Raw genomic sequence first — 14881 nt, 5'->3', positions numbered from 1 at the left:
AAGAAACCTTAGTGGCAATCGCTGCCCGTATGGAAGAAAAAAGGTCATAGCTAAGGCTAGCCAGTACTTTTTTTTTTTCCCTAAGGATCGAGTGAAAGGCCAGACCATGTCTCTGGGAATTCATCATCAAAATGGTTCCAGACCGTTTTCTCCATCCGAAACCCAGTGGGTACGACAGGCGACCCCAGTGCTGCCGGCCAGGAGCCGAAGTTCCCCTGAGGAGCGATCCCCCGCTCCCTCGGCACAGGGGCCGCCGGGGCTCCCTGGATGCCCCCCGGGCCTGAGGGCTGCGCTGGCACCTGGCCGTAGCACAGGCCACCCAGAGGCCCGAAAGCATCCCCTTCGTCCCGGCGAGGGGACAGGACCCGCTGCGGGGGCAGGTGAGCACCTTCCGCAGCCTCAAGGAGAGCGGCGGCGCCCGGAGACGGGGCGGGGGGTAGCGCCCGCCCTCTTCCCTCCCTTCTTCCTTCCTTCCCTCCCCCGTGACTCACCCGCCGCTCCCGGCGGCGACAGACCGCCAGCGCCGGAGTCACCGCCCCGGCCCGGCGCTCCCCCGGGGCCGCCCCGCCGCCCTCCCCGAGCGGGCGGGTCGGGCAGGGCGCTGCCCCCGAGGGACGCGTCACCCCGCAGCCCTCGAAATAGCTCAGAGAGAGGGACGGCGGCGACAGGTCCCTCTCCCCGTCTGTCCCTCCCGCGCTGCCCCTCCACATCCCCGTCCACGGCGCGCGTCCGTGCGAGGGCCAGCGCTCCCCGCCCTGCCCCGTGTCCCCCGGCCGGCCGCCCCCCGCCCGCGGCTGCGCCTGCGCGCCCCCGCCGCCCGCGCCCCCGGCGGCTGCTCTTGCCCCGCCCCTTCATTTGAATATGCTAATGAAGTTCTCACTGGGGGCCTATAGTAGAGCCGGGATGTTGTCACGTGGGACGGCGACGTGTCCTAGAGGGGCGGGCCCGACCTGCCCAGGCTGCCTTAAAAGCGGGCGGCGAGCGAGGAAGCGCCTCAGTCAGAGCGAGAAAGTGCCGGGGCGGCGGGGCCGCGGCTGCTCCGCCTGAAACTTCTGAGTAACATCAACAGGGGGAGGGGAGGGCGGGCGGCGGTGGAGGAGGAAGGTGGTGGTGGGGGGACGGTTAGCCAGCAGCGCAGCCCTATCCGCCTCTCCCTCATAAACCAGCCTGTGTTGGGCTGAGCAGGCCCCTCACACAAAGGAGGGCAGGGCAGGCAGGGCTGCCCCCCCTTCCCCCCCGCCTCGGCAGAGGGGCAGCGGGGAGGCGCCCTTCCCCGTGCACAGCACTCACAGCCACTTACTCCTCTCCCGTCCCCCGTCTTCTCTTTTCTCTCTCCCCCTCTTCCCCTCACCTCCCCCCACGGTTCTACCCTCAGAACCCCCGCCCGCTGTCCATGTAGCCGCCCGGCCGCCGGCCCCTCCGCACTATGCCCATCTTACTCTTCCTGATAGACACGTCCGCCTCCATGAACCAGCGCACCCATCTGGGCACCACCTATCTGGACATAGCCAAAGGCGCTGTAGAGACTTTCATGAAGGTACCGGGCTCTGCCTTGCGAGAGGAGGCGAGAGAGAGCGAGCGAGAGTGACTGCGCGGGGAGGGGAGGGGGCGGCAGGGAGCGGGGGGCTGCCTGGGCCGGGGGCGCGGGGCGAGGGCGGGCGGCAGGGAGAGAGAGAGCGAGAGAGTGCGTGTGTGTGCGGGGAGGGAGGGAGGGGAGGGCCGGCCGAGCCGGGGGGCTCCGGCGGCGGCGCCGCCTCTCGGCTCACCCTCTGCTTTGTCCCCCGCGCCGCAGCTCCGAGCCCGGGACCCGGCCAGCAGGGGAGACAGGTACATGCTGGTCACTTTCGAGGAGCCTCCCTACGCTATCAAGGTAACCCCCGTTCGCCCCCCCTCCTCCTCCCCGGCCTCCTTCCGGCCCGTCCGCCCCCCGCCCGCCTCGCCCCGGCTGCCGGCGGTCCGGGGAGCGCGGCACACACGGGCTCCGGCGGCGGCGGCGGCGCTGACATCAACATGGCCGACGCTTTTCCCCTGTGCGGTGTGTGCGAGCAGCAATGAACTGTGGGGGATATTTATTCAAGTTGGGAGAAGTGACAGCAACTCCAAGGAGAGTTCGACTTGGAAGGGGCGAGCCGGGGGAAGGAGCGACCTCAGCCCGGAGAGCCCCGGACTCGGAAGGGGACGGCACTTCCCTGGCCCCGCCGCGGCGGGGGAGGGCGCACGGCGCGGGGGAAGGGGGCGGTGGGTGCACATGACACAGGACGGTGAACCTGTTGGAGGTCGCTTCGCAGCGTTGTTGGCTTCCATCTGGGAAGGGCTCCTGGAGGGTGATCTAAATAGCTCTAAGGTTTGGGCCGCCGGTGTCCTCACAGAAATTTGTCCAGCGGAACAAAGCAAAAACACTCGTTTGATAAATGGGGAGTTCTAAGGTTTAAGAAACGTGCATTGTTTTGGGCTTTTTGGAACAACATCAAATGCTACTAACTTCTGAGGTGTTTTGTTAGCATTTGTAGTGAGCTGCATGCAGCAGGGAAGGCACTTAGTAGCCTAACAGGAAAGCAAAACTCATATCTGCAGAATAAGTCTTCTCACGTTTCTCTTTGCAGGCTGGCTGGAAGGAAAACCATGCAACGTTTATGAATGAACTGAAAAACCTTCAAGCTGAAGGACTTACGACCCTTGGCCAGTCCCTAAGGACAGCTTTTGATTTATTAAACTTAAATAGATTAGTAACTGGCATAGACAACTATGGGCAGGTAGGTTGACTGTTACTAGGTGGAAAATCTTAAAACACAAACTTCCCAGAGGCAGCAAATAGATAGTTGTCCAAAGTGAAATCTTCATGGAATGTTCAATATGAGGGCTTCCTGAAAAGTAAGCAGAGCTCAGCTAGCTTGAAGCAATACAGTCAGTGACTATAGCCTGGTATCCAACTACTTTTTTTGTTTTTTTCAGTTATTCCTCAGTTTTTAAGCTGTGATGTAGCCTCCAAGTTGACCACCTCCATTCAAAATTTTTTGTCACATCTATGTTCAGTACCTTAGCTGGTGAGCCTGATAGGGTTATGAAAACTGTGCTTTCTCTATACAGTGCTGAACAGTTTGGGAGATGAGCCATTTTTCTAACAACACTGCATGTCCAAAAGTACTGGAAGGAGCACAACTTTTTCAAAACACTTTCTTTCCAGTGAGTTTACCACAACATTTCTCTGCATACATGTATTTTTATAAACCTGCCTGTTGTATCAGAGCCTTGAGAAGCTGTGCTTTTTTAATCTCTCTATTGCTACTATCTCTTTAAAACAGGACTTCTTTTTGGTGTGGCCAGCATTCTCATGCTCATTAGTATGAGCTGCTAAAAGACAGAAGTTGTAGGTTAAATGTGTGCGTGAGGACTCATACAGAGTTCTTTCTGGTGCTGGATCAAAGCCTGGATTTGTTTTATTTGAAGGATGTTACTAGTGTTGAGCCAAGTGTATCATGTACTTTTCACATGGGACATACTAACTTGAATCTCCCATTTTTGTTTGTTATTCTCATGTAATGCTTTGTCCACTATCTGAGGATTAGTATGTAATAGTGCTCTTAGTATTTAACATGGGAATGTGGCTGTGAACATAAGTCCCCTTTTTTCCCCCCCTCCTTTCCAGTCTAAACAGAGTTTGTGATAACATGCCATGTTTGCTTGTGAAGGAAATTTGTCATGCTGCATTGTATGGCTTTGCCACTAGATGATCAAGTGAGCCTAAATGTTTTTCGAATGATGGTTTAGTGGTGAAACTTTAAAATGCTAGTTCCACACATGTTTTTTTTTCTATTACCATCCACTGTCTTCATACATCTGTATGTAATTTTCCCATTTTTCTGGTGTTTTTGTTTAGTTACAGGAGCTATGTGAATCTTCCTTGAACACTTAACCCTTGTAGGCACATACACAAAATATTTGCTCTTTTCCATTGCTACTGATTATTCTAATTAAACCCATGTCAATTTCCTCTAAGTGAACCAGCTGTACTCAGCTACTCAAGCGGGCAGTTGAGTTGTCATGACTGTTTTGACTCACTAGTAGTGTTCATTACTGCAATAGCTGCTCTTTTGTCTGCAAAGCAATGACTTTTTCTTTGTCTGATCTGTTTTGGTTGTAAGTCTCTCTGGGCTTGAACCCACCGTTGCTTATACACATTTTTGCTCCATTCCACATGTGGAGCTGGCTGTTGAAGAGGTATTCACATGTGCAGTCAGGTGACTAAAGAGAAATTCTAACTGTTTTTAGCATCTGCAAAAACAGACGAATGTATTGCAAGTGGCAGGTCACCGGCTGCTGAAGTCACAGGTTCCCATTTTGGCTATTCTAATGAAAACAGCAATTTTAAAAAATAAATCAAATTCCACAACACTTAACTGATCCTTCAGCATTTGCAGGATGGGATCTAGGGCAACTAATTGTCCTCAACTTCACATTGGTCTTTAAAACCATCTTACCCTGTCATCGTCCTGTTTTTTTGTCTACCACCTAAAATTCAGTCCAGACAAATGGGTATTTAATGATGCATGGTATGAGAAACATAAAAATTAAGGAAAATAAAAGTGGTCAGAATGCTCAGTTGCATTTGAAATAATTTTCACTCAGAGCATAAATCATTGATTAACTTTTTTCTAAAGCAACTGCAAATATTAAGACCACAAAATAGTAGTTAACTGAAATATAGCAAGCAGATATTTGAAGACTGAGTATGTCAGAGCAAGAGGAAATAATTTTACAAAAAAGCAACATTCAGACCATCTTAGGTGTGGTATTATGTGACCTAATAAAATCCGAAATTTTATTAGTCTTCTTTTGCGGGAAATTTCTCTGGCTAAAAATCTTTTGACAGTTGTACTTGTATTTTGGTGTAATGACAAGCTTCTAAGATACTTGCTAAGGTCCACTTGTTACACAAAAATGAATTGTAAACCAGACTTTTCTTACACATGCAAATGACAAGACATGATACAAGCCTGATGGGATTGTCTGGTTATGTCTCCAACAGTGTGATGTCTTATACCCCTGCTGAGTATGAACTGTTTGTTTAAATGGCAGAGTGACTCATACTTCATTTCTTTCAAAGTTGACCAGAGTTCTCCATCAGCTGCCCTTCTGAACAAGAATGATGGGTGAACGGTCATTCTGGAGTTTGGGGAGAATCTCTTGCTTCCTACTTTCTTGCAACTTTGATGTTTGGATTTTTATTATGAGCGTTTAGCATACTACTCTTTGAGCAAATGAGTACTAACTTAGTTACTCATAAAGACTGAGTTGCCATGTGATCAGCTGATTACAGGATCTCACATTTAGATCTTAAAAGGACACTGTCAACACACTCAGATTGTCAAGAGCCTGGAAAATCTTTTCATAAGCTATTTCTGCTGTAAATGCTATGGTATGGCTTTATAAATGCTTTGTATTACCAAATTATTTTGAAGGCTTTTGTCAAGAAAAAATAGTTGTGGAATGTACACATGTTTTAAGGTGACTGTTCCTGTAACTTTTGCAGCACTCTCAGATTGATCAATTCGGTATTATACTGCTTCAATCCAGTAATAGTATTTTCCCCCCTTAGTATGCTTTGTGATGATCATGATAGCAGAAGAATAAGCCTTCAAATAGGGTGTCAGGTTTTAGCGTTTGCTAAAAATAGCGATCTGTTTCACCTTCTGCGTTTTTAGGGAGAGCTTAGGAAAAAATCCAAGATTTGGATGTCTTCAGGAAGAAAGCAGTTTAAACACACCAAGTTCAGTAAGGGTTTACTGTCAAATCACAGAAAATGTACATTAGCCCAGTTTACACTTAGGTAAATTACTTCTTATTTTCTCCAGTTCAACTTCCCCATTGTTTGGGGTAGTCTGAAATACCAAGCCTTTTGCTGGCTGTTTTTTTGTCCTCTTGAAATATGCTCTTAGGTCTTGTAACTATGGCTTATTCAGCTGGACATGGGTAGTCACAATTCAACCAAATAGTTTTGAGTGTAGGAAAGATGCACTTTGTTGTAGTTGATAGAAGAGTTCAAGACAGAAGTATTTTTGTAGAAACAGAAAGCATTGAAAATGTAGCTGCTGTTAGAATAGAGTAAAACTGTAAACAAATGGTTGAAATGAACCATCAACCTCAGTTATTTGTGGTTGGTAGTGGGATTTGTAAGACTAAGCACTGAATCTGAGGTAGGTAAAATATGTATCAATGGTGTTTGCATACTCACATGCAAAGGAGCAACAGAGCACTACCAAAACTGGAATCCAATAGATGTTTGAAGTTGCTAAAACTCTGATTTTTATGCTACCCCATGTGTTTCACATTGCCTGTTATTTGTGACATGATGGTCTCCTGTTTTTTCAGCAGTATTGCATAGAATAGGGTTTGAGAGTGTACAATACACTTAACTGAGCAGGTTTCAGAGTGGTTGAGTTGACATTTCAAAGTATTTTTACAAACTTTTTCAGGATGAAATTGCTTTAATACTGCATATAGAAAGAGTGCTTTTCAATAATACAAGCTTTCTATGTGGTTTTTGTAATCTCACTAGAGTATTTTGCTCATATTTTTCATTATTGTAATTATTAGAGCTGTGGCATAATTGGCTTAGAGATGAGTTTGACTTTTAAACAAATCTGATGTAACAAAAGCACATGCTAACTATGTTGTTTGGAAACAGAAAAGTCAACTATAATGTGTCTAATACAAGTGGACTTAGAATAGGTATTTTTCTTTCACAATGATGAATAAGATGCTGTATAGATTTAGATTAGTACAAGAAACACTGTTTGGGTGATTTACCAGTCTGTGTACAGTCTTGGTGAAAGGCTTATTTTCTGTGGTGCATTTCACGTATAAACAAAAGCATAACTAAGAAATTTTGAGAAAAACTAAAATCCAAATGGAATTCAACTGATTAAGAATATTTTGGGAACTTAAAAATACACTCAGAGCTGGAACGACCTATTTCTGACCTGGAAATTGGAAGGTATCCTCCATTGCTTTAAAATAATTTAAGTTTTTTTGAAGTGTTTGATTCATGCCATGTATGACCATAAAACAATCCAATCTTGGGTTTGCTGCTACTTCATAGTTTTCTCTGAATATATGTTTTGACCTGTTTATAGCTACAGTAGCAGAACTGCTGATGCGTTCCCACAGTGAAATTTGGCATTGGTCTGTAGAGTTCAGCCTGCTTTGCCATAATGGCTTAAATACTGTAGTATTCCAGCTACAGGTAAATAGCACACCTAGGAGGTAAAGTTTAATCATACTTGTGGGCACAAGACAGCTTTAAGTCACATTCTAGGCTGACTACTTGCTTATACACTTGTCTGTGTTTAGGATCTCCTGGGCTTATAAAACCCACAACAATCACACGTGTGAAATGCTGTGCCCTAACATGGACTACATTATGCTTTTGCAGTGATATGTTCTGTTTTCATTAAGTTGAGTAGTTTTATTTTCCCAAGAGACTTTTGAGGATTGTTACTGGATTTCCTTGCTCTCAAAAGTCAAAATCCTTTGAGTAGCCTTTTTGTCTTGGCAGTGTGGGATCATAAACACTGCACTGAATTGGCCTGTGCTACGTGTGCCTCCAAATTTGGAACCAAAGTTTAGGTTAGCATTTCCTGCTTTGTCATGCTGGCACACTTGCACATGCAGTTTGCTTCCTATGTTGATAGATGCAGAGGTTTGCACTTCTAGAGAGCAGCTCTTGTGTTTTTTTGTTTTTTTTTTTTTTTTTTGCCCCCCCCCCTTCCCCAAGAAAAACAAATGGGAGAATTTCAGACAGTAATAATATCACAAGTGTAAGCATGATAATGGCAGAAATATGAGAGGCTTTCTTCTGTTTCTTTTCTGGAATAGCAATGGATTTAACACGCCTATATGCCTGCTAATGTCAAAGATCTGTATGTGAAGTGCTGGTGAAATCAATCATTCTCATCTGCTGCATGATGAAATTAAGCATATTAGTTTGAGTTTTTACTTCTCAGGCTGTAACCTTTCAACGTGCCAACTTTGAACTTTTTAGTTAGTTTCGTTTCAGTATATCCTCTAGTAAGAACTACAGCGGGCACTGTTGAAGTGTTTTTTCACAGTGTGAGGAGTAACTGCTTACCCTTGAGCCCTCCCAGCACAACAAAGTTCAGCAAAAATCTTAAGTATTTTTAAAATCACTTGTCTAGTTCCAATCCAGTATATTTTTAAAGAATTTGAAACAGCCTTACATGAAGTACTTTATTTTTTCTAGTGAAAACAATCTCATCAATCTGTTCCAGTAGCAGAAAGAAAATACTTCGTCATGTTCTGAATGCACTTTGACCACTTTGAATCTTGAAGTGCTCAGTATTTAAACAAATTTGATTTGGAAGGCGCAGTGCCATAACATGTTAATTGTTTTAGGATAAATTATCTGTATACACTGTGCATTTTGTCAAGCTACATTGAACAAATCCAGAGTATGTCATTTGACTCAATATAGGGCACTGATACTCTTTTCTGATGCTCAGTATACAAAATGAGTGAAAAGTGGCCATCTCTCTTGGAGCAATTCTGCCCTTCAAGCTTTGAATCCCAGAATGCCAACTTGATGGTATTCATCTTTATGTAAGGCATGCTTAACCTGGATGCTCTGGAACTTGTGGCCTCTCGAGTGTTCATAGTTGTGCCAACCTTGCTTCAAGTTGTGACTTCATGTAGTAAAGTAAATCAGTGGTTGGTCAGTGAGATTAATACACTGGACTGTGAACTGTAGTGGTTTAAAACAGCTAAGTTACTTCTCCTCTTGTCATGATAAACTCTGGGAGGGAATTGAGGGGGAATCTTGGGGAAGTTACTGTGTTCATAGGTCTGTAAGCTACTTTCAGTCAGCTTGTCAGTACTCTGGATTAGTAGCCCCCAAAAATGTGGGGAGATTTTTGTATCCAAGTCTGTCTTTTCTTGGTGGTGTGTTTTTTGGTTAGGTTTTTCCCCCCCTGTTTTGTGTGCTGGCAGCTGTAGGACTCATTACCCTTCTCCAGTATAGGGAGAACAGAGGCCTGGCTTAGCACTGTGAATTGCACTGACTGAGCCAGAAAAAGCTATGTAAAGTCACTGCTGTGAAGCAGAAAGGCTGCTGTAATTAGGGATTTGATCCAGGGCTTGGCAAGGTCAGTTATTTTTGGACTAAAACATTCAGAAATATTTTTAGGAAATAAAACCAAAATCATCTTAAACTCAGAGTCTTTGGGGCTGACTTTAAAGTTACGTTTGGTATGGATTGGTCCTTTATATTTCTTAGAAAAAATTTATAAAGGTTCAAATATAACCTATTTTTAGCTGCTTGCATGTACCATGTTCACTCAACTTTGAAAACTCCTGTAACTTACTGGCTGATTATCCAATTTCAGATGATTCCAGTAGTGATTCATTTATTAATCTCTAATTGATAAGGTGCATATTTTTCTAGATGTTAGAATTCCCATTACCTTAAAAATAAGATACAAATTGTGATCACAGTTAATTTTTTTGCTTAGATGTTCATTTAATTTAAGATTATCATATATCTGTCACATCTGAACTTAAGTGTTTCAAATGTTAGTGGCCTTTTGTTCCTCATTTCAATGTGGCTTGTCACTGTTTAGTTACTTGCTGGAATTCTGTTCTATTCACCTTTTGCTTTTCTTTTTAAACTGTCACATAATTGTGAGAGATTGAAGGACTGAATTGTTTTTGAAACTTACCAAGGACCTCATCTAAACTGGAACACTTACAAGTTAATCAAGAAATTATCACTTACATAATGTGATATTTAAAACTCAATTAAATTTGTTCTTAAATGAAAGAAACAGGACAAGCCTATATACTAACCTGTGATTTTTGAAACTGACTTAGTAATGTTGGGACCTCTCTGACTTAGGCATGTGAAGACGTGAAAGTATCTTGAGGTTTTACGTTTGATGTCTTAGTAAATCCTACTATGTATTCATCATTCTTTTATTGTTCAACATGAACAGAGTCTTAAACTGCTTCCTTGACACATGCCTTCTGTTTTCACATGTGTACTATTCAATATGGGGATTTCGTATTCCAAAATGATCAGTTCTTGCATTGAAACTGCTTTTCAGGCTGCTTTGAGTTGCCTTTTTTTTTTTTTGTTTTCTTGCTGTTAGTTTTGGTTTTGTTCTTGGCACAAACTTTTTGAGAGAATTCCAAAATGACTGAAGTTGCGCAATTAGTCTTTAAGCGGTACATTCAGTGCTAGACTTGGAAACCCAGAATGTGTAAAGTTATGAGCATCTATAAAGATACTAAGCATAGAGAATTTTCTTGTGGCATGTTTCAGGATGGATATGCAATGAAATCATTGCCTATAGAACACAAACTTGCAAGCTTTAGCAAAGCAAGCAGCTGATACGCTTAGATATATTTCTGTGACTTTGTTTTTGAAAATGGATTTGATGTCTCTTTTGCAATTGAGCTAGCTGTTTTGTCTCTAGCATTTCTAATTATAGAAGTGATATCTGACTGGATTTTTGATTTTTGCTGTACAGCTTTGACTGGACATGGCTAGTATAAGATGACATGTTTGGAGGTTCAGTAGTTAATTGAAGTCATAAATGGCTATTTTAAAAAAAATTTGGAGATAATGCTTTGGTCCAAAATACCAAGGAGCAAATGACTTGCTTTCATCCTGTTTATTTTCCTCAATACCTTAAATTTCATTTTCTTAAATTAAACTTAGGTAGCCTGTGTTACGGACATAACAGTTGTTTCAAGAATTCTCACTTAGTTCTGTTACTGATGTGCTGAGGAGTTTGATCTCTGGTTCAGCTTTAGGAAATGTCTGCTGTTGCAGTTGTGTTCTGCTTTGAAAGCCTTTTGCTGACTTATTTTTCTTTAATTTTTTTAAAATTTAAGTCTGCAGCCTAATTTTTCAGGTTGCCTGAAAAACAGAGAGCTTCATACCACCAAACCTATGTGTGTGCAAACACTCTGTGTGCAAAAATTATTTAATCTACTGCTGATCTGTAGTGCCAGTAAGGAATGAAACAGAAACCATCTAACTGCCTTGTAATCCTACATAAGTATTCCAAATAAGAAACTGTGGTTAGCCCATGTCTTGGGCATTGTAGTAACTCTTAGGTATTTGTTATGTAGTTAAATAAAGAATTGTCTGGAACGTGAGAAGTTAATTTGCCTACAATAACCTTGCTGTAGTTCATAGAGAAGGACAGCTGAATTTAGGTTTTGTATTCTCACCTCATGGAGGAAAGATCTTTTTTAGTAGCCATCCTTACTGTAAAATTGTTGCTGTTGACTTTTAGAGTGTGAATGTGTGCAGGAGAAATCATTACTGCTTGAACATCAGTTTCCATTTTTGGGGGGGGAATGGGGGAAAGATAGTGAGTTAATGGAAGCATGGGTTCAGACCTTGATAAATTCTAGCAGCTTTCTGAAAACTCTGTTTTTAAGGTCTTCTCCAAAATAAAAAATAATTTGAGATAGAAAACTTGGTGGGGGTGGGGGGAGATGGTGTTAGCTCCAAAGGCAAAGGAAATGTGTCTGTAATACAGTTTAATGTTTGTGGCTGAGCCTTCCAAAGATGGGCAGTCTGCAGCAAAAAAAGGGAGAAGTGGAATGATAGTATGTGCTTTCATGGTGTCTAGAAACCATGAACCAACTGTTGGATTAAACATAGATTAAGAGATTAGAGTTCAGTGATGGAATACTTCTTATTTGTACTTACACAAATACAGTTGGGGTTTTTAGGTATATAGTTTTAGAAAGGAAGTATCAACCTGTGTTTGTGTGTTGAGGTAATATGCAAACAGAACGTGCCTCAGGTTTATCTTGTTATTCAAATCACTTCATATGAGGATAGACTTTTTTTTTTTTAGCTTCTGCCCCCTCTGCTGGCTGGTGTTCCAATTACAAAGTAAAATACAAGTTTATGTAGGTGAGGTACTCTCTGATAGGCTATTCTGGCCGAATATCAGTTTGTAAGTGTTGCTTTTATGCAGGTGAAACTGCAGCAAAACCCATGGGAGTTCTAATTTGGGAGAATCAGTTGTTGTGTTGAAAGTTGGTCTTTTCATAGTGCAGTTACTGGCATAGGCTCAGTCAAGACTCCTTCAGCATTTGTCAAACATGTTTCTTTCCCTCATCCCTGTGTTGAAGAGATGTGAGGTTTTTGACTCACCCTTGGAGTGTATATTATATTTACAGATAACTAGGTCCTTATGGCTCTTGGGACTATTGAGGACCATACTTTGGTATTCCCTGCATTTCTGATAGCAGTCATTTGCCCCTTAAGATGCAGAGTTCTCTTCTTTTGGTTGTACTAAGGGGATCTCTCAAATGATCTTTAACAGGTGATTAATTTACCTGTGTTCTTTCTGAAACCTATCTGTGGGTGAGGTAGTAATCCCAACTGCCTAGCATGAAGGGAAGGCAGAGCACAAATCCAATCTTGGGTACTGCAGGGAGTGCTAAAAGATTTCAGTATTATGACAGGGAATGCTTGTTCATACTGCAGCTGTGTGTGGACTAGCTCTGATAGTAAGAGTCATCCTGCTGCCCTGCAGCCCTTTCAGAAAAACATTGGGCATTTTTTTGTGGAGACTGTGATTTCTGGAATGGGGCTTTCATTAGGCTTGTTTCATAAGATTCCTCTTTGTGGCTGATGTTGTTATCTTTGTCATTAATCAAGCATCAAGGGAGATTTCTGGTTTGTATTAAAATTTACTTTATGAATTTAAATCTTCTTAAGATATTTCGAAACGCTTCTGCTGTGTGAAACTCAAACTGGTTGGTGTAGCTCTCATTGAATTTTCTTCTGTGACTTCTGAAAGTGATCTTGGAATACATCAGCTGTACAAATATGTGATCTCCTACTAAGACAGAATTGCTACCACTGCAAAACTGTATTATATATTGAATAATCAACAGCATTAAGGGGAACATATTGAAATCTTTATGGACAGCAAGACAGATGAGTTAGCAAATTTCTTTGGGCATGAAGTCCGTCTTGTCAGGTCTTAAGCCTGTACAGAATTCCAGTATGTTCTTCAGCTCTTACTCATTCAGGCTGAAAGCACAGAAGTTTCTCTGACACTGAGGTGCTTCACTTCAAGGAATGAATTTCAATTCTAAAACAGCCATAGTAGATAAATACAGTTTCAAAGTTATTTTTATCATGCAGCTTCAATCACTTAAATAACACCACGATGGAGTTTAGAGTCGATGTATTTTTCAGTCTGGCCACAGAATTATGGTGCTCTTATGGCATATCCTGTGAGAAGTCAGATTTATCAAAGCAGATATTGTGGTAAATTGGACTGCCCTTCTTGCTTTCCCCCACCCCCAGCATATTCTTCCTTGTGTTCTGATAGATCAAAGTTTCGTAGTGTGTTTGTGCTAGATATTAATTAGGTGATATTCAGAGTAGCTTCATCTGGGAAAAACTTCTATTTAGAGACATTTTGCTTCTTATCAAGTAATAGGAAAGAATTTACTAATTTACCCAAGCTGAAAGCATATTAATTCCCTAGTACTTTAGTGAATGACATGTATGTGCATGATTGTGGTGTGTTACATACATTTGAAAATCCTTAGAGGCAAAGGAAGTTTAATTGCCAGGTGCAAATTGACTAAAATAGTGTTGTGATGCCAGTGTGTTTAACTGTGTGACTTGGGAAACAATTGTGTGAAAGCATAAAATACAATTGTTTCTTTAGGACTTCCCAACTATATTGATTAGTTCTGTGGGGATAATAGAAAATAGTCAAAGCTGCTGCAAATGTGAGTGGGACAAGTAAGAAGCTGCGCAAGATGCTGTAGTTCTTGTGTAACTGATGATCAGAACAATTGTTAAATACCTCTGTGTACTTGACTGATAGTGTTCTGCCTTGAGCAATGAAGGGGAAAGTCTCTAATAAATGCTAATGTCTTAGACATTTCATAATTTTGCTAAAGCGTAACCGAAGCTTCTAAGAAACAAAAAATTAAAACCATGATGGATTTGGACCATCTGTTTTAGTTTGAAGTTTAAGCCTAGTGTTTTGGGGTTTTTTTAGAGTTGTTTATCAGTTAAAAAATAGCTTTGAAGCGAATAACTTTTCTGTCATTCTGACTTTTAGAGTTCATTTTAAGCTATTGTTTTTGAACAATGGTTGCTCACGGATTCTCATGAGCATTTATGAGACTCTTGACCTTCTAAATTCTAAAAAAACCCAAGATTGAATTCAAAAATTGATATTGCACTTTTGTATTTCCTGGTCAGATGTCTAAATTTACTGGCAGTTGGGGCTGATACTTGTGAAAATGAACAGGCTCTGCTGAGATAATATAATGGGAGATAGATGTGCAATACAACTTGCTGAGTTTTGTGATTTACTGAAATGAAAGTGTACCTCCTAGACATTTGTCGTGATCTCAGAATGCATTTTTTCTAGTTCCTAGTGGTCTGTTAAAAATATGCACATTATTTTAGTTCATGTCTATTTTCAGCTTCCAACCTTTCTTGGGCATGAAGTTTCTGTACTACCAAATACTTATTTTTGTAGAAGTTGCTTCTTGTTTGTGTCATTTTTAGTCTCTGATTTGGTGTGTTTTGGTCACATTTCTACCTCATAATTTCTTCAGTTTTTCATCATTTCTGACTCTGAAATGAATATTTAAATGTGTGGTTTGAGATAACTGTAGTCTTAAATCAGTCTTCTCTTCCTGCATGTATGATATTGTATACTTGCATATATAAAGGTCACAATAGCTCTTCACCTGCTTTACCTCTACTCTTGGAAGAAGGGGGAAAAAGTCATGTGTGTATTAATTAGTCACGCTGAAACTTGATGCTAAGCTTATTTGCCAGTGGAAGTGAATTTTTAGTTGT

General features: G+C 41.9%; 1 protein-coding gene across 3 annotated transcripts in view; it reads left to right on the top strand.

Annotated features, from left to right (window-relative positions):
• Positions 1-953: 953 nt before the first annotated feature.
• INTS6 (integrator complex subunit 6) overlaps positions 954-14881 on the top strand; it is a 40765-nt gene continuing 26837 nt past the window's right edge. Inside the window, exons 1-4 of one of the 3 annotated variants that reach the window (XM_085060539.1) lie at positions 954-1056; positions 1376-1537; positions 1793-1870; positions 2604-2753. In XM_085060539.1, coding sequence (XP_084916665.1) covers positions 1427-1537; positions 1793-1870; positions 2604-2753 — 339 coding nt within the window. In that variant the 5' untranslated portion in view covers positions 954-1056; positions 1376-1426. Of the gene's footprint in view, positions 1057-1092; positions 1538-1792; positions 1871-2603; positions 2754-3087; positions 3184-14881 lie in introns of those variants that run through there. The other 2 variants (XM_085060547.1, XM_085060555.1) reach the window with 2 other exon arrangements.

This window comes from Lichenostomus cassidix, chromosome 1 (assembly GCF_008360975.1).
Source record: "Lichenostomus cassidix isolate B80296 chromosome 1, HeHo_3.0, whole genome shotgun sequence".
Lineage (NCBI taxonomy): Eukaryota > Metazoa > Chordata > Aves > Passeriformes > Meliphagidae > Lichenostomus > Lichenostomus cassidix.
This window is presented reverse-complemented; position numbering and strand designations above follow the sequence as displayed.